The sequence below is a fragment of the Argopecten irradians genome, chromosome 6, assembly GCF_041381155.1.
Source record: "Argopecten irradians isolate NY chromosome 6, Ai_NY, whole genome shotgun sequence".
Classification (NCBI taxonomy): domain Eukaryota; kingdom Metazoa; phylum Mollusca; class Bivalvia; order Pectinida; family Pectinidae; genus Argopecten; species Argopecten irradians.
Window position 1 is genome coordinate 15,643,255 of NC_091139.1, and position 20,514 is coordinate 15,663,768.

Below are 20,514 nucleotides of genomic sequence, written 5' to 3' on the forward strand. Positions count from 1 at the left end.
ATACCTACCCGCAAGGGCAGAAAACTCTTTAATATGCAAATACAGAATAGTGGAATTATTGTTACAAAGATAAAACATGTCTATTCCTAGTCACGAAATAATTTTGAAGTTCCAAGAATTTACCGTATGTTATACCGTGCCCTTATTACTGTTTTGTGCGCGAGGTGACCGCCATTCTTTTCGATGACATGCTGAGTTCTGTCCCTGAAATTCCTCACTACCTCATAATTCTGTAAATCTTCTTCCTGGGGATGGATTGCATACTTGGATGACGTTTTCATAACATTTCTTTAATCAAAGTACAGCCGCATAGTATCTAGAGTTCAATAATTTCAGTCTGAATATTCATGTTGTTGGAAAATCCCTGAATTGTGACATCATCGATAATGTACATTTTTATTTGTCAGTTATCTTATAGTTTATCTAATCAGTTGTCAATTGGACAACGTCCCTGTTACAGCTCAATGTTTTGTCGGTACCTGGACATACAGTAAAGACGGTTACAGCTGTGATTACTGCCCTACCCCACTCCCCCATATTGTAACCCTATGCTGTGTTAGAACGAGACGACCTCTCATTCACCCGCCCAACAATCGTACTAGGAGGCGGATTCGGAGCGCTTTCAGGTAAGTACATAGATTTTTGATGATGCTAGACATAGGTCATTTACTGGTCAAATCGAGTGACCAAGTCTAGTTAAAGACTAGTAGTATGTGAGGTTTAGTGATTTTCAGCAATGAGGGTACCAGCATTTAACTTTGGTGCATGCAAAGTCGGGCAACAGGGCTATTATCACTATAATCAGCATAAGAATCTATGGATGGCTTCATGAAATTGTGTTCACTAACATCGCCTTGTTTTGAGATTTTAAATGTTATTGTTCAAATAATGGGAGTTATTTCATCAAATGACCGTATACTCTATAATACATAAGAGAAGAAAAACAATGCAAATAATTGAATTCATAGCAGTGTTCATGATGTACATATTTCAGTGTATATACACCATCAATTTTACTGATCTAGTCGCATACTTATTTTTGAAGGGAAAAATTAAAAACCGTTGACATACGTGTTTATGTTATTACGCTTGGAGCAAACACTTTCAAGAAATCATAGGTGTTGTGTTCATCTTCACTTAAGTCATTCACCTCTGAAATTACAAACTGAACTGGTCTAGTCTTTGATTAAGACGAGCCTAAGTGTATCTTCAGGGGGGGATGAGTTAATGAAGTGGCATGTGTTAATTTGGAAGCGATAAAACGAATGAACTATTCACTGGAGCGGACACAGTAAACCGGCACACATTTAAAGTGTATGTTCATATAAAAGACGACGGGCTGTCAAAAATGACAAGATAACCGGCACACATAAAAAGTGTATTTTCATATAAAAGACGACGTGCTGACAAAAGTGACAAGATATTTGAAAATGGTAATTGAACTGCATGCATGTAATGTATCTTTTGGATCATTATGTACAAATACTCGTTGTATGTTTTTTCCCATCAATTTTGATATCTGATATTTAATAGAGAAACATTTATAACTGCCTTTAAACCTTAGAGTAAAATAAACATTTTTAATTTGGCACTAAAAACCAGGGCCAGTGTTTAAGATTTGGAGAATACATATACAATGTCATGTCATTGTATAATGCTATCTCATTGAAGCATACTGCTAACTACACCATAACAAACAACCATTGTCACCTTATAAGGACAATAGGCAAACCAGTCGTCCGATTCCCTTTATTGCTGAAACTTAAAGTGAACAGTCGGGCAAACAGGAGGACCATGTGGTAGAAAGCCTTTGGCTTAACATGTAAATTCATCCTCAATAAATAAAGTTTATTAGTATATATTATGTAAGTTAATTATTGACAGAGTGGGACATTGAGAAAATGGTTGCTAAGATTAGTCCAATAAACCTGCCTTTATTATTAGGTATATTTTTTTTACAAAAACCATTTGCCTAATAAATCAGACCAAATATCTTAAAAAACTATAATGATATTTGCAGGTATAGAGGACTAACTATGCTGTAGCTATAACTATAAAACTTTCTCGCAGTCTTCATTTACATTCTTTTGGAACATTCTCGTTTAGTGTCTGAACATCCACTTGTGCATAAACGAAAAATAAAACCCCAAAAAACCATGAACGTCATTGATACTGTATAACATGAAATAATGGTTTTGTGTAAAAACTTGTTAATTTCGTACTTGATAAAGAATAACGAATTAAAATCAACTGCTTGATACCATTCCGTCTTTGCATATTACAGAGTTAGCTCCCTTGAGGGTAGGTATCGATTGTTACGTCACTATTTTGTGAGCGCAATCCACGTCGTTTTCTCCGAAAACTATGACGTTAAGCTCGACGTCACAATCAATACCTACCCGCAAGGGCAGAAAACTCTTTAATATGCAAATACAGAATAGTGGAATTATTGTTACAAAGATAAAACATGTCTATTCCTAGTCATAACATAATTTTGAAGTTCCAAACCACGTCCGAGTTCTGTCCCTGAAATTCCTCACTACCTCATAATTCTGTAAATCTTCTTCCTGGGGATGGATTGCATACCTGGATGACGTTTTCATAACATTTCTTTCGTCCAAGTACGGCCGCATAGTATCTAGAGTTCAATAATTTCAGTCTGAATATTCATGTTGTTGGAAAATCACTGAATTGTGACATCATCGATACTGCACATTTTTATTTGTGAGTTATCTTATAGTTTATTTAATCAGTTGTCAATTGGACAACGTCCCTGTTACTGCTCAATGTTTTGTCGGTACCTGGACATACAGTAGAGACGGTTACAGCTGTGATTACTGCCCTACCCCACTCCCCCATATTGTAACCCTATGCTGTGTTAGAACGAGACGACCTCTCATTCACCCGCCCAACAATCGTACTAGGAGGCGGATTCGGAGCGTAAACAGGTAAGTACAAAGATGTTTGATGCTAGACATAGGTCATTTACTGGTCAAGTCGAGTGACCAAGTCTAGTTAAAGACTTGTAGTATGTGAGGTTTAGTGATGTTCAGCAATGAGGGTACCAGCATTTAACTTCGGTGCATACAAAGTCGGGCAACATGGCTGTTATCGCTATTTTCAGCATAAGGATCTAAGAATTGCTTCATGAAATTGTGTTTATTAACATCACGTTGTTTTGAGGTTTTAAGTGTTATCGTCCAAATAATGGGAATTATTTCATCAAATGACCGTATACTTTATAATACATAAGAGAAGAAAGATTATACAAACAATCGAATTCATAGTCATGGGGGCAGTGTTCATGATGTACATATTTCAGTGTATATACACCATCAATTTTACTGATCTAGTCGCATACTTATTTTTGAAGGGAAAAATTAAAAACCGTTGACATACGTGTTTATGTTATTACGCTTGGAGCAAACACTTTCTAGAAATCATAGGTGTTGTGTTCATCTTCACTTAAGTCATTCACCTCTGAAATTACAAACTGAACTGGTCTAGTCTTTGATTAAGACGAGCCTAAGTGTGTCTTCAGGGGGGGGGGGGGGATGAGTTAATGATGTGGCATGTGTTAATTTGGAAGCGATAAAACGAATGAACTATTCACTGGAGCGGACACAGTAAACCGGCACACATTTAAAGTGTATGTTCATATAAAAGAAGACGTGCTGACAAAAATGACAAGATAACCGGCACACATAAAAAGTGTATTTTCATGTAAAAGACGACGTGCTGACAAAAATGACAAGATATTTGAAAATGGTAATTGAACTGCATGCATGTAATGTCTCTATTGGATCAATATGTACAAATACTCGTTGTATGTTTTTTTCCCATTAATTTTGATATCTGATATTTAATAGAGAAATATTTATAACTGCCTTAAAACCTTAGAGTAAAATAAACATTTTTAATTTGGCACTAAAAGCCAGGGCCAGTGTTTAAGATTTGGAGAATACATATACAATGTCATGTCATTGTATAATGCTATCTCATTGAAGCATACTGCTAACTACACCGTACCAAACACCCATTGTCACCTTTTAAGGACAATAGGCAAACCAGTCGTCCGATTCCCTTTATTGCTGAAACTTAAAGTGAATAGTCGGGCAAAGAAAACCAGTCTGAATGCGTTCATTGGCCTTCCAAAAATTCTCACATATTGATACGAAGGTCAGGTTCTGCTTAGTTTCCCAGTTCTGACCATTAAAGTACAGAAAAGTTGAAAGCATTGAAAGCGAGGCTGCGTGGAAATGTAACCACGGACACAAGTGAGCCGGGAGGACGTTTTAGAATTTCCATACTTTAAATTAATTTCTTCGTACGCAAACAGATTTTGACGAGAGATTTTATTTTTCCATTTCATAAGAAATTATACTGGATACATTCACACCATTTTTACCGACTTTAGCCATCCTTGCCCGACTGTTCACTTTAAGCTGGAACACAACTGAAACTGGGAGCCACCCTCACAAGGGCGGACGCTCATTTCAATGTATAAAAAGGGGCGGTGGTAAGAGGGGCATTAGGAAAGCAATTAATTAGGCAATTAATCGCCTTTAACAATTCATACTCATATTCTAACTTCTCACAGAGGATCTGACAACATCCCATACGGGGTCACGTTCTGGTAACTATTCAAAGTGTTACTTCCAAAGATCGTGGACGAAATAGTTTAGAGAGCTTTTAGAATGATGTCCGTGTGGTTAGATATTTCGCCCATAGGAGCTTCATGCATGAGTGGGCTGTGACAAAATGTCTTTGTTCGATTGATGTAGCCAGATGCATTTGAAATGAAGTACAGAGGAAATAAATATCATTAGAACGAGATCTCGTTATTGTCAAATCGTCTGTGAAATGCAGTGCGCATTAGGTTATGTGTTTTCAAACAGATTGGATGATGGACATCAGATTTTTCTTGTATATCAACAGAAATTATGATGTCATTTTTAATATATTCTCTCATGAATATGTCCCAATATTCCATTATTATAACAAATTTCAACAACATGGCTAATAAATAATTTTCAGATGATACGAACTTTCAAAAAATTATTAATACAGTGCACTGACATCTACCTATAAATAGTTGTGATATATATTACGGTAAATTGATTTATAATATATCAAATATTGTTTATTCAAAGATGCATTGTGCATTAGACTAACAATACATGCAGCAGTATGGCAACAGATGTTGGTTTGTGAGTTTCGGATCATTCGGCTGTCAGTCGATCCGTATTCATATACATGTAGTGTGATAACATCTACAACCTTGTAACTCTGGCGATAGTTCTACATTCACATCCTATAACCTTAGGTCACCTGAAAGCTTTTCTAAATCAATTATCAAAATATTGAATAGGATTCCCGTTGCTGTTTTGAATGTGAATACACCAGTTAACATATTTGGAAAGTTGTAGAAGTCTAGTTTAATCTTATTGTTGATATCTATTATTATTTCTGTACATTTATGTTGTCGTTCGTATACTGTACTTTTATGTGCTTTTAATATACAATTTACATGTAAATAATGATTTAAATGACTGATACACAAAAAGATAAAAATGACTGAAGAAATAAAATAAATATATAGACACAAGTATATACCTATTTCAACATTAAAACCTTGTTGGTTGATTGATAATGTTTACTGTCCTATCAACAACAAGGGCTATTTAGGCGGATGTCTGCTGTCCCTTTTTCATAATTATGAAAGGCAACTATGATCCTATTGTTTCCCTTCTTCCTTCTCACCTTTAGCTTTAGCATTTTACCACCGCGAGAAAGGTACTGGATTATATGCCCTGGTCGGGACATACATGTACCATAGTCTTGAGATCTTTTTTCTTATTCCTAAGTTGCTTTTTTTCTTCTTTTTGTGTTATATTTCCATAATATAAATTATATATGTATTTTAATACTTAAATAAGCTAAACAAACAGAAGGAAGGTTTCCTCTGTTCGTCTGTATGTAATGTGTGAAGTATTGTGGATTCTTGTTTGTTTTGAAAGTCTGTGGTATGACAAACATTATAACTCAAATAATCGCGCTATACTGCGCTCTTAGTTGTTCAAACTGAATGGTTGGGAAAAAGAAAGTATGTTCACCGAAGCATCGTATTCCAGGGAGACACGACACAAACAAATTACCATAATATGCCAAGACATGCATCATACACAACAGATGGCATATCATATATAACCGCTTTCGTAGGGATGATATTTTCGTGGAGATGATATTTTCGCAAAATCCTTTAATTTCGAAAACTTGATCAGCAAAATATTGAGAAAAATGGTTGAATCATACATATATATTCTTTTAAATCCAGATCGTGAAAATTTAAAACCAATAAAATAATGTTATTGATTTGTGATCAAATCGCGAAAGGTTTCCCAACAAAAATTACCGGCTTTACCGTATTTCAAATTTTAAGAATTTTGCATCAAGAAGGATCATCCATCGCTGACCATAGCTGTTGATAAGACGTTAAACTAGTTCAACTTCTTAATCAATCGGACTGATTGATAGTTAATATTTCATCTACATTTCCTTTCAACTTTATTGATACTCTGATGCAAATAAAACCATGAGCATTGACCATATATATAATTATTTTCTCACTCGACCATATATTCTTATATTATATAGGATATAGTAAGTATACCTTTTAGACATCTCCGATGAGATAATCATTGAAACGTACAATCTTTTCGACATAAGGATTCAGGCGTCATCTATTTTTATCTCTATTGGTGTTCAGTTGACTTGTCATGGTTCACTGAACATTGAGGTAACTTTTAGAATAAAAAAACCCCAAAACTTTAAAGTAGGTTTTATTTATGCTTTCATTGCTGCGACATTCCATTAGAAAACCGACACCGCCACTACTAAAAACACAACCCGATGTACTGGCAAGAACAGTCTACGTGCAGACCATCAGTCAAAACTAATAGGCTGTCCCAAAAAGGGCAAACATAAAACATCAATATCAATAGAGTGTTTCTTGTTTATCAATAATTTGTAAATAAACAAAATTGCCGTCCTGAACAAAGTAGCACACACTAGGTCAGAGTCTACTTTAAAGGCCCACTACCTCTCCGAAACGGCTTTTAATTTTTAAAATGGGAATGTAAAAGGAGATCGATAATTTTGTAGAGTTACAAAAGTTATTAACTTACCGTTAACTTACAAATATCATCACTTTCTGAACAATTCGATTAAAATGAATAAAATGTTAATTTTCATAACGCGGGTCGTCTTATGTTTCCCGCCGTCGTCCTAAATACCGCACGGTAGTTGAGTATCATTGCGTCAGACGGCAAAACAGCGTAATGACTCGCCACTGTTATCATGTATTACGCAGGAAATCTTGTGCATGTTTGGTGTTGTAACCTCATCTTAGGCCATCGGTATATATTTTCTGGTGTTATTAAGGTTTTTAAGAAACTTTAATGTCTTGCTCCGGAAAGGTAGTGGGCCTTTAAGGGATATAAATGTTTACCGCATCGCGTTAGACTCCACTGCCATTATGTGAATTCAGCCATGCGTGAGAACTGTTGATGGATTTTGTGCTTCTGTTGTCAATATCATTATTCGCATCTAGTTTGAACTTTTTTTTTACCTAATCGTTAAGTGGAGAAAACGATGAATCAGAACATGTTTACCGACATTTTCTATTTTCATTTGAATATGATCAGTATACTACATATTTTCACGAGGTGTGATCTTAGTATAATCCTTGTATTTAAATATATTCCGTCTTTGCAGAGTTTTTGCCCTTTGCGGGTAGTTATCGATTGTGACGTCATTTTTTGAGAGCAAACGTTACTTATATGACGTAGAACTCATTGAGACCTGAGGTAGCACGCAGTACCTCCCTACAAATACAGAATATTTCTGTTGGCGTTTTGCTCTTGTTAGTTCAGCTTCATTTATAGATGCTCCACCGTTGACAAATTTTCCTCTATTAAAAACAGCAGCAGACGATTGAGTATTTTTCTTTAGTTACCAAAGTTACTTACTTTACTTACCACGATTGACAAGTTAGAGCTTCTAATTTCACGTAAAAATAAAAAAATCAAAAATAAGAAATTGCATCCCGAAAAAAATTCATGGCACTATGTCCTATATGAAATGAAGTAGTGATTGCGCATGCACCAAAAGCAAAATTAATTATTTCATATAATTATGTGTTAATTAGACATATATGTCAACGATTAAACACCAATTACTTAGTTTAAACATATTTTATTGCCATTTTAGCAACAGGATCGGGCACCGATTACTGTTCAAATGATGATTGTCATTTATGCTCTGTCGGCAGTGGAGCATTTTTAAAATATATTTTAGTTTTGTTGTGCGCTTTTGGTTCTTATCAATACTGAGTTCGGATTGCCTTCAGAAGTTTTTTCTAGTCTATAATAGGCTTCGCTTCGGAAATATTACTTATGAGCGCAGCCTCGGGATATCACAAAACATTTACGTTAGTTACATCCGGGGAGTTGCGAGTGTGTTCGTATCTTTAAGCACTTGAAGTTTTTTACTTTTTGTAATTTTTGTATTTGAGATAACCTATAGTGAAGCATTTCAATGCAATTAGTTCTCTCAAAACTTGCCATTGATGTTTTTTTTCTGGAAATCGCAATATCGCTAAAAGTTAATAAAAACTCTTAAAATTAGTTTCAAGCTAATATATAAATAGTTTAATGTGACCGTTTGGGATAGCGCTATAAATAAATCCCACTATTAAACCTACTCATCAAATCAAATCAACAACTTTGGTCACGATGGTTTCTCTCCCTCTGCTTAACATGCATGTGTATAGTAAGTCTATGACATCCAGATCAAAACATTCGAAAGGGGAAGAAGGTCTCACACAATTAATTATCTATGTGATTTATAAGAATTGAAGATGTTTTATACGACGAACTCCAGAACTTTGGCGCATTTTAAAGTACGATCGATCCCACTGAAGCATACTATTGAAAACAACGATCGGACACCTTATATCATAGCTAATGTGTTGTTTGCAACTACAATGTATTTCTGATATACTAAGGTGTGTTCCGCTCTGGATTTTAGAGGTAATATTATTGCTTTTCGAGGTAGAAATTGTTCCCTTAAATTATTGTACTAATTATACATACTGTATATCGTTTATTACAGCTATTATGGAGTTTGCCCAAAATCATTATTATTCATTATTAAAAAAATCGCGTCATCTTTTTCCCCCTAGGTATACATGCTTTGACACTTTTCGATTATTGTTTCAGAAGTCACGTGGCATTGATGCGACCAATCATGACGATGAACAAGTATCACGTGATGCTAGCTAGTTTCCTGATTGGCTTTTATGTGATGGCCGTAGCGGCAGATAGTCACGGAGGGGCTCCTGCTTTTGACGCGTCCATGTGTCTGTGAGTACAGACCATATACTATAAACAGGGCTCGTGCTGTCAGTCGCCATTGGCAAATTTGAAATGCATATCTTTACTTTAGACTGGTATATAATTGGTATAACCAAAATGTATAAAATCATGGTTAGGTCATTTATCTTATTTTTTTAAACTATGTCATATGTCAAATGATACGTTAATAAATGAATTATGTAAAACAAATTGTGAAATGCAGCTCAAAACGTATATGGGTAAATCTTACACATAGATAAACATATATAGTGATTTCAACATCCAATGAAGTACAATGTATTAGCACATAGTAGAAACATTTATAAATATAATATCAGTTTATAAAATTGTTAGTTGTTACATTGATTATCATTTTTGACAGGGCACTTGATTCGGGCTTTGTTCAGTGCGCATGTACGACTTACGAGAGTACCATTGAAGAACTTGTCCATATTATTGGAAAAATTGGAACATCTATCGACCTCTTCGAAATCATAAACGAAACCCTGAAATACGAGGCAAACCTTACCGATGCCATTGGTAGCGGAGTCTGCAGGTAAGATATGGTGAATATGTAGGTAGGATATGAGGAATATGTAGGTCAGATATGGGGAATATGTAGGTCAGATATGAAGAATATGTAGGTCAGATATGAGGAATATGTAGGTCAGATATGAGGAATATGTAGGTCAGATAAGAGGAATAAGTAGATGAGGAATATGTAGGTCAGAAATGGGGAATATGTCGGTGAGATATGGGAAATATGTAGGTAAGATATGTAGAATATGTAGGTAAGATATGGGGAATATGTGTAACTTCTGAATTAGATTGATATGCTATAAAGGTACTTCAACAGTGATCATATTTCACACTTTATGCAACACAAATTAGGTGATGGAATGGTATTGCCCTTTCAAATAGCGCAAACTTATCGACATTGTTGTAAATGTTCCCTAATGAACGTGGACTTAATTTGAATAACTTTATTGATTTTATATATTTTAGAACTCGTTATTAAAATGATAAAACTTCTTGATACAGAAAAGAGAGAAATATACCAAACAAATATGTAACATACAGTAGCAATCTATGAAATCCACGAAAAGAAGGTTGTTTATTTCCTAGTATCGACTTAAAAAGTGACTGTCAGGCTGTTGAAAAATCAAATTGATAATACCTATGTTACAAAGTGTTTGCCTTTCTTTAACGATACCAACAACGCCAAACATGCCTTTATTATCAAAGTTTCTTCAAAGTGTATATAGTTGCTGTTTGGCCCATGTGTTACCATCCTCAATATTCCGGGAATTACTATCACTGTCGTTATTCCGTCTTTGCATATTACAGAGTTAGCTCCCTTGCGGGTAGGTATCGATTGTTATGTCATCATTTTGTGAGCGCAATTCACGTTGTTTTCTCCGAAACGTTTGACGTTACGCTCGCAATCACATGACGTCACAATCAATACCTACCCGCAAGTGCAGATAACTCTGTAATATGCAAATTCGGAATAACCAACATTAGATCTAGGCTATGTCATATCATGGATGGAAGTAACGACATTGAGTGTAACCCCTTGAATATCGAGGATAATGTGTTTTATGGCTAAATTTGACTCATTAGACCAAGTCACTGAATATTTAGCCTTTTAAGACAGTGGAACATTATAAAAACATTTCTTATGTAAGGCTTCATATTATTTTGGTAGGAACTTGACCGATTTCCAGTCGTGCCTGGACGTTACTATGCCGAACAGTTCTAAAATAACAGACCGTGTTATATCGTCAATAGTAAACGTGGGACAGGTGCACAGGTGTTAAAAAACACATTCTGTAGGATGACAGAAGGTAAGATGTTAAGAAATACATTTTACTGAAATATACATAAATCTTGGTTTATCTTTGTATACACTAAATTTCAATACGCATTAAGTACATTATATATTTCATTCAATATTGGTGTCATTCAAATACACAGTGATAATGCCAGGGGAAAACGAATGTTCACATATCGCTGTTTGAGTTACTTCGGCGTATTAAATATATATTGGCTTTATTTGTAGATCTGAAGAGAGAGGTTCCCGGCTGCCTGAGTGATGTGATTGTTGGTTCAGCTTCTTGTGTTGGATTACATGGTATAACCGAGGCGGCAATGGCTTTGAGCCCCCAGCTAACAGACACAGCAGTGACATACCAGGACGCTTGGTGCCCGTATGTTATTATTTTTATTTACATCAGTCTCTATATACTACCATAAATCAACTCATTTTCGCGAAGACTTATAAGTTGTATTTCTTGTAATTTTCACCATCACAAACTCTCATAAAACATACAATGTGTGAATATGAATGCTTATATATGATGGTTCAGATCCATGAAAACACCAATATACTATTGACATAGCAGTAAATGTCGCATGAAATATCACACGTTTTGAAAGAACCGCCACAGTCAACGCCATGTTACAAACTTTCGGGTAATATCGGAAAACTGAGTTGCATCACGTGAGCGACATTGGCGATACCCGTATAGATCGGAACCTCCCGAGCAGTATCACGTGCTAAATATCGGCAATACCAGTACAGATCGGAATAGATCGGAACAGTTCGGATACTTCCGAGCTATTTTAAACCTGTACACGTTAAAAAAAGATTTTTTTACTTTTAAAGCTAAAAATACTTCCAGTGCTGCAACTTTATAAAAAATGGTAAAAGTAGAAAGTTTAAACCTCGAACAGACGGAGAAAGATGCGTATAACATTGAAATTTATTCGCACACGAAATCAGTTTGTTTACAGTATCAGACTTTATTTGTATTAGGAACTTGTTCTGTACTTGTATATTATAGAGCTATCTGTTCCTGCTGATAGGTATTGATTATTAGTTTGTATTTTTGAGCTTATCGCCATAAGTTAGCTTATAGCCCACCGTTATCTGATGGTGGAATATTATGGAGGAACATTTTGTCCCTTGTACGTCAGCGGCATGCTTAAATGGGATAGTAGAAAAAAGGGAAAGAGTTCCACTGTCACAAGAAGACGCAACACGAATATACTGCATACCTCCCAAAACTTACAGTCAGACATTTTTTCTGTAACGCATTGTACAACCATCCGCCCGCAAACAATTCTTGTAACCGCTATTGAAGCACTGAATAATCTACAATATCATCTTGCAATACGTAGTGAATTTTACTTTTCCTTTGCCTTAAAATGAAGACGCGAAAAGTTGAATTTATCACAAATTGTCGTTGAGGCTCTATAATTGACAAACTTAGCGAAAATTTCGTTTTTCAGTATTCACTTTGCATATACAGTTAGAAAGGTTCTTCGCTTTAGCATTTAAGAACGTACTAGTATGCAGTTGTTGGGTACACAGAGAGGATGAATGTCAAAGTATTTTGTTGGTTGGTTGGTTGATTATTTACGTTCTATTTACAGCCAAAATTATTAAAGGACGGCCTTCCGTAAATACGGCGTTTTAGGAGACTACGTTTGTGTTGTGACTCTTTATAATAGTGAAACGTTTGTGCTTTTGATAGTGCTATCACAATGAATCATGCCGCTATAGACATAGAAAAATCCACCCTGTCATATTATACTGAAAACCAGTCGTCCCATTTCCTTTATGCTGAGCACTTTACAGGAGCAGTAACTACTAGTTTTAATGTCGAAGTGTGAACATTATATGGAGGATACGGACTATACAATAGCCACTTTTAATAGTTTTAATTTTGTTGATATGGTGACTAATAAATCTCTTACATGTTAAGCCTATATACTTGTTCCTTGTTTTATAGAAGCCTGAAAGAGACAACCAAATGCATAACGATACAAACATTTGGCTGTAGCCAAAACATTCATCAAGGAGTTGCTGATATGACCAGCGGTTTGATGACAACTGCTTGTCAACAAACACAAGTTGTTTCTGAATCTGAAAATATCCTCGAGAGTGCTCTTTTGAGATGCTCCATGCCTCTTATAGTTCATATAGGACTAACAACTGATTCTGAACATCTACCTTCGCTTATCTCAACCATCGTTGAAGGAGCTTGTAGGTAAGTCTTTGAAAGGTCATCGTAAACGTGAAAATATAGAAAATAGACCGCAAAATAATATTTCGGATAAAACATCTTTCGTTTCAAATATTAAAGACAGAAAAGGTAGAAAAAATAATAGCCTCTTATACAAATGCATGTTTCAAACAATGAGATTGTTAAGTTGTCAAAATAGATAATCATGAAATAGCATCTTTGGAAACCTACGGATGATCTCCATTCTCTTACTCTAATCAATAGATATTTTCTCCCTTAACTTACTCTCTACGAGACCGAAGCGAAGGGCATCATCAGTGAGTTTGTGACCATGTGAAATAGTCGAAAATGAAACGCCATTGAAGCTTCTAACTAAATATCTTTTCGTCCAGATGTGTCATTCTTGATGTTTTAGTCGCCTCTCACATCTGATGAACTGTGTAGACCACTACATGCCTACGTCAGTAAACTTGCTGGATAAGTTCGTCAACAACATAGTCGACATGAGAAACGTTAAGGCGAACTTACAGGCATTCTCAGATGGCTATTGTACTTCTACAGCTCAAGCAGGTCATTCTCTTAAATCTTTATGAACGACAGTTATCTGCCCATTTGGGGTAGGTTTCCATTGTGACGTCATTTTTCCAAAACACGCACCACGCATTTCTTACACGCTATACACCGCATTCATTGGAGGCCGTCCTTACAAACAATACGTCATTTTGAGGACGCAAATAAGTCGGGTTTTCTGAAAATGTGACAGGACACTGGCAAAATATGACTTATAACAATTGATACCTACCTGAAAGGGCAGATAACTCTGTAATTTGAAAATAAAGAATTCGCGATAGCTATTGATAATCCGCCAAAAGGATGATATTCTAAAGTTGTTCTTACAAATAATGCATCATTCCTTACGCCTTAGTTTTTTTTTTTTAATTCCTGTGACCTTCACACACCAGTTTGTCAAAAATATCATTCTTTAGCTCAAAAGCCAATGTTTTCATCCTCAAAAGGAATAAGCATCCGATTCAACAAAGCCAATGGAGACGTTAGGAAGAAGAACGTCATTGAAAAAGAACATAAAGTATACAAGGATGCTCTCTGATGTGATCTTGAATTATATTATAATGTGTATTCTAATTGTGATAATTTTGTGATCTATATAATATTGTGACAATATTAAGCTAAGTCTACCTTGACATGTACTTCAGGTGTTCAAACAATAGTTCAATGTATGATGAACCTGAACAATTCCGAAGCCGTGATGAATCAGTGCATGACTGCTGACATAAATGCAACTTTTGCAAGCATGGACAACATCACTGCGTTGCTCGCTTTGAGCGAGAACGACATCAGGACTACTTACTGCAGGTAATCATTGATCTAACTGTTCATGTGTACCTTGCCCCAAACATAATTATTTTTCTGTATGTCGGTATTAAATTCAGGCCAGTTGTTCAAAGCTGATTAGGCTAATCACAGTTAACAACAAGGTAAAATAATTTCTGGTAATACAAATTTTACAAAAAAAAAATAGTTATGTTTCTCAATTCTTTACCTATTTGCTGATTTTAGTGTACATATAATAACTAATTTTGCAGCTAACGAGAACTGAAATTTCACTAATCATGTGATTAAGCTAATCATCCTTTGAAAAACCGGACCAGTTCTTTTCAATTCACAAGTTTACAAATTATTTGGATAATGAAATTAACATAACATGCAAATAATCAACATGGAAGACACTACATTATAAAGACAAACTATATAATGATGTAAACGCTTAAAAGTGAAAGTATGGCTCTTATAAAGATATGATAACACAATAATGCATTCCCCTAACAAATTAATATCTATAAAGTTATGTGTATTATTTAGCAATTCAATAATTTGTAAACAGATAGGTGTATCTGCAGTAGGGTAATGTTTTATATTAATTTGTCACTATTTTTTAGTAAATAAAAGTGGTATGAAAGTGTATTTGAAAAATGTTTTGATATTTACATATGTATAATTCGTAGCGTTTGTATATATGTGCATGTAGAGACAAAAATGGTTTATTTGTATTTTCTGAAATTTTGGTCAATTTTATAAAAAATATTATATATATATTTATAATTTTGTTGTTATAGTGGTAATAAAATTAGCATTAATTGCGAGCTAAGAAAAATGCAATACTGACTTACTGGGTATCTTGACTTTCCGCAAAGGGCTCTAAGGGACTACATCTTGGCATATGGTTCTTACAAAAAGGAGAAGAGTTCCATGAAATATCAGAAATTATTGATCCGTATATACCCTAAACCCATATCGCGAAAATTGAAACCAAATAAAATTTACATTCCTTAATATTTATGTGGTTCAAATTGCGAATATTTTAACCCGCTGAAAATAGCTGGCTACACTATACAAGTTTTGTCCATTTTTGTTGTAGTCCTCTGAAGACCTTCGTGGGATGTTTATTTGACACCGTAGAGACCCATTGTAATGACTCCATAGTTTCCACAATGATCGGCACCAGTCGCGACATGTTACTAGCCGTCCTGAGGACTGATTGCGGTGGTATCCGGCAGGACCCAAATATAGTTGGCGATAATGCAGCTTCAGGTCAATGTGTACAGACCGTCCTGTTTCTCCTACTAAGTCTGCTGTGTTTCCTCTTCAAGTATTAGGCGACCGGAGGTACAGAGTTGGAAAAAGTTGATGATAACGTAGCCACAAAGACTTTCATTACCACAGTATCCTGTTTCTACAATTAGGTCTGCTGTGTTTTCTCTCCAGTTTACTGAGTTGATGATAACGTTGCGACAAAGACTTTCATGGCCTCCCCTTCCTGTTCCTCCAATTGGATCTGCTGTATTTTCTCTCCAGTTTACTAAGTTGATGATAAAGTAACCACAAAAACCTTCATAGACATGCCTTCCTGTTTCTCCAACTTTGTCAGGTATCTTTATCAGGTACTAGGCGGTCAGTGGTACATGGTCATGTCTTCCAGTTTCTCCTACTAGGTAAGGTCCGTTTACTTTTCAATTAGTATACGGCCAAACACAACAGGAGGCCTTCACAGTTCGTATAATCTATAGGGACATCCTGAACTCATTGGGTTTTGATTTTTTTTTAGTACAAAATTGGATGATGTCAAAGAACTTCAAAGATAGGTTCACGAAAACTTGTACATTTGTATCGTAGTACACAGATCTCTGGTGTGTGTTGTAATGGAATTAATTAAGTCCATAATAATTTGCGTTAACCTGCCAAAATATTATAATATCTACAAAATTAGTTTAATTAATTGTTGTAATAATAAATAATGAAATTTTGTAAACAATGTGGAATACAATGTAGATATTTTATTTTTGATTGATATTTCGATGGAAAGTTGAACCTCCTCATTGCAACCTTTCCATGATGATGACGGACATATATAACAACTGATAGAATATTTATTTTTTATATCTATTCCACTTCAGAAACATAAAAGAACGGGAATCATAATACAGTGTTAGAATATAAATTCCCGACATAACTACTTTAATCGGAATAGAAACAGAAAAGAAATGAAATCATAAAAGCACACGTTAGAAAATAAATTCTTTTCTGATATAGTTTTTTTTCTAATGTCGCACCAAGCGTTCTGTCTTTATCATTTAGTTTATATATAATACATTGTCTGTTACGTATATCGTGAGTTTATATCATTCTTCATTTAAGTGCTTAATTTGATTTTACACATTTCATCGTGTATAAATTTCATTTGGTATGTACTTTTACCAAATAATGTCTTCTTATCCAAAAGAAATGTCTACTCATTTTAATATGTTGTATAATGTTATTGTTAACACATTTATATTGTTATATAAAAATATGTTTATATATAATAATGGACGTACCCAAATATTTTAGAGACGACTAGTTTTCTATACAAATGAATTCTTTTTATTTTTATTTTTTTATTTTAACAAATAATAAATAAATGAAGGATTTATTAGTAAATAAGTCATCAACATCCTTGAATAAATGAATAAATTCATACTTGTTGTAGAACATCCAAATTTCATTATGTGGTTTGGTAAATATTTCTTTAAATTTCAAACATACCTTTCATTAACAATTGTTGAGGAGGGATTAAATGAAACCGTTTGTAAAACATGCTATGGCGATTTGACTTATCGCAAGTCGATGGCCACGTTGTGTTCGGAGGAAACGAAGGGAAGTAACTCTGATAGATGTAGCAGAATGAATAGCCAGTGCAGAAACTATATCTTCCAATCACATATTTGTTTTAATTTGTATAGCATTAAACTATGGTAATTATTGTTTCTCAAAGCAATAGCAAATTTAACTCTACTGTTAATTATGAATGGTGTAGTTATACTTTTTAGCTGATGATAGGTTCTCATCGCAAATATACTATCAGCTATTTTGTGCCATCAACATTTTAGCTTCTGCAATTTAATGATATCTCATGTTATAATGTTTATATGTGTAAGTTGTACTACAAAAAACATCTTTCAGAAAAAAAAGTTATTTGTCTTTTTTTTCCATTATCATTATTCCATGTCATTTGTTAGACAGGCAAGATGATTCAATAAAATCGTACAACACAATAGGAATATAAAGTCGTACCGTAATCTGACCATGAACAAACATGGGCTGTATACATGTCTTCATCAAAATTGGGTTCCTAGTCAATACCCGAAAGTTATGATTTTTCTACACTGGTGTACCATAGATTACTAGTTTTATGTAAAACTTTTCAAATGCGACAATTTTTGACATATCTGAAATATGAAGAAATGCAATATGATATTTTGTTCGAACAGGAAAAATATATTAGGATCCTGCTAATATTGTCACGTCATTAGGGCATTATTAAAACACCATGAAATGTTTCATTCTTTTCTAGAAATAGATGGTCTTCAAAAGCTCCAGTCCTCCATAAATTCTATCCTTACTGTGTAAATATTAATAATTAATTTTCTCTTTGTTTCTGGCTTTCTGATTGGCCTATTCATTTTTTTTCATTCCATGATGAAAAAAATAATCCCTTGGAAAAAATCAATGAAATCGTACGTGTAATCGTGTTTCATTATATAAAGTAGCTTGGAAAATTGATTATAAGCATTGAAGTCACTATTTTTTTTTTTAATTTCATCGGGTTATGAAATAAATTTTGTTGGCAAACTTTTGTGAGAATCCGCTACGCGGATTTACACAGTTTGCAAACAAAATTTCTTTCATACCCCGATGAAATTAAAAAATAGTGACTTCAATGCTTAAATTGTAAGTATTACCAGAATGACTGTCAATTCACCTATTATGAAAACGTTTCCCATACTTGTGCCCTAATGTAAGTCAAACTTCAAGGATAACATTATTTCCACCACATTTTGTTCTGTAATCACCTATTGTAAATAAAAAAAAATGTAGGTTGTTAATTTTACAATATACATTTCAATTTAACTTTGAAAGTTAACGTAAGTTATGAGACATCCTGTACATGTGAGTCGCGGAGTCCCTTAAATACCATCGGCGAACAGTGAACCGAATCGATGTTCATATTGAGGTAAAGAATATTAGACGCTTTTCAACATTCATTAGGGAAGACTCCTAGGGGAATCAGAAAGCGATAGAATTGTATCTGCTGGACCATTGCATGATCGTAAAAGGCGACTAAATTTAGGGTATTATCTTTACTTTTCTTCTTATCTAATGGTCTTCTTCCTTTCGTCACCCTTGACACCGCCTCACATTTGGCCTTCTGTTGAGCGCTTGCTCCAGTGAGGTAGGTTCTGGGTACGTTCCGTCCCCTGGTCGAGACATACCATATTCTATAAAAGTGGTAGTTTCTGCTCCTGCTTAGCACTCAGCTTAAAGTGAGTGGGACGACTGGTTCGCCCTTGTCATTATAATGTGACCTGATGGGGTGTGTTGCCTGTTGGCATTCCTCAGTGATAACTAGCACTATAAAAATCTAAGTTATCTAAAAATTTCATTATCTATATAATATATGTCAAATGAAATAATTGAAAGCTCGTTTCTATATGAGATATTTCATTTAATATTTGAGATATCATGTATAATTGAATTCTCGTTGATATCCTATATAGAATGAAGTTTTCGTTGAATTTTAAACCTTTCAGCCTTTTGTTGATTGTCGTTCCAATTTAAGATATACAGGATCTTACATGAGTGTTCATTTCATAAAATCTCATATGAAATAAACAAATTTAAGATACTTTTTGTCACATATCTACAAATACCTATATAAGAAATAATTTAACGTCTTTATGTATTTCGACACGTCATTTACCCTGATGTTATTTTATTGTTTCTGTCTGACGTTACAAGGAATTTTCAGCCTATGAAAATCGCTCCAGGTCATATTACACTAATGACATATGCAAAATATTACACGGGCGAAATCACTGGATATCAGCCGTTTTATGTTACAAATCTTATATATTAAATAAGATACCTTACAAATACGCGATATATAAGATATCTTAAAACACATTTTTTTTTATTTTCTTCATAAGATATCTCATATATAAGATATCTTATATATCGTATTCAATATTTCATATGATAAGAGATTTAGGATATACATTGCTCTTTGAACAAAAGTCATGTTGGATTTCCATATATATTGTTGGACTTCATCATATACTGTTGTTACCTGTATTAGTTATACATGTTTTCGATTTATTTAAATCTTGTCAGAATATTTTGCAAAACATGCCTTTGCGGCATAAAAAATCAAAATGAATGCCGACGTTTTTGGACTGAGTCGTCCTCGGGCCTATATTTTATTGTTAGTGGTATACATTAGAAGATTAGAATGAATATACCTACTCGACATTTAAATCGGTTCAGAATTGTTTTCATATCAGTTTCTTTAAAACTATTAAAGCAAAACCTGAAGGTCATTTACATAAATCATAACGTAACTGAATATGACGCTTAGGTGTGTGTAAACAAATTTAGTATTTGTAAATCTTTTCGTAGTCATTAAATGTCCTAGTCGTACTATAGTCAATTAAGTGTCACGTACCGAGTACCAG

At 34.4% G+C, this 20,514-nt stretch overlaps 1 protein-coding gene across 2 annotated transcripts; it reads left to right on the top strand.

Moving 5' to 3' along the window:
• Positions 1 to 2,596: 2,596 nt before the first annotated feature.
• Positions 2,597 to 18,237, top strand: LOC138325137 (uncharacterized). Of its 2 annotated transcripts, XM_069270588.1 has the most exons (9): positions 2,602 to 2,948; positions 9,282 to 9,425; positions 9,799 to 9,972; positions 11,125 to 11,263; positions 11,479 to 11,626; positions 13,214 to 13,471; positions 13,863 to 14,017; positions 14,662 to 14,821; positions 15,885 to 18,237. In XM_069270588.1, exons 4-9 carry the CDS (start codon positions 11,254 to 11,256, stop codon positions 16,120 to 16,122), a joined length of 969 nt encoding a protein of 322 aa, XP_069126689.1. In that variant the 5' UTR covers positions 2,602 to 2,948; positions 9,282 to 9,425; positions 9,799 to 9,972; positions 11,125 to 11,253; the 3' UTR covers positions 16,123 to 18,237. The 2 variants fall into 2 exon arrangements, with proteins under 2 accessions (XP_069126688.1, XP_069126689.1); XM_069270587.1 differs by lacking the exon at positions 11,125 to 11,263 and having other exon boundaries at positions 2,597 to 2,948.
• Positions 18,238 to 20,514: the final 2,277 nt, after the last annotated feature.

Bases quoted from the DNA above. Each gene is read 5' to 3' on its own strand.
- LOC138325137 (XM_069270587.1), top strand. From the start codon at position 9,948: ATGCCATTGGTAGCGGAGTCTGCAG. The intron at 9,973-11,478 runs GTAAGATATGGT...CTTTATTTGTAG, and splicing joins ATTGGTAGCGGAGTCTGCAG to ATCTGAAGAGAGAGGTTCCC. The intron at 13,472-13,862 runs GTAAGTCTTTGA...TTGATGTTTTAG, and splicing joins ATCGTTGAAGGAGCTTGTAG to TCGCCTCTCACATCTGATGA.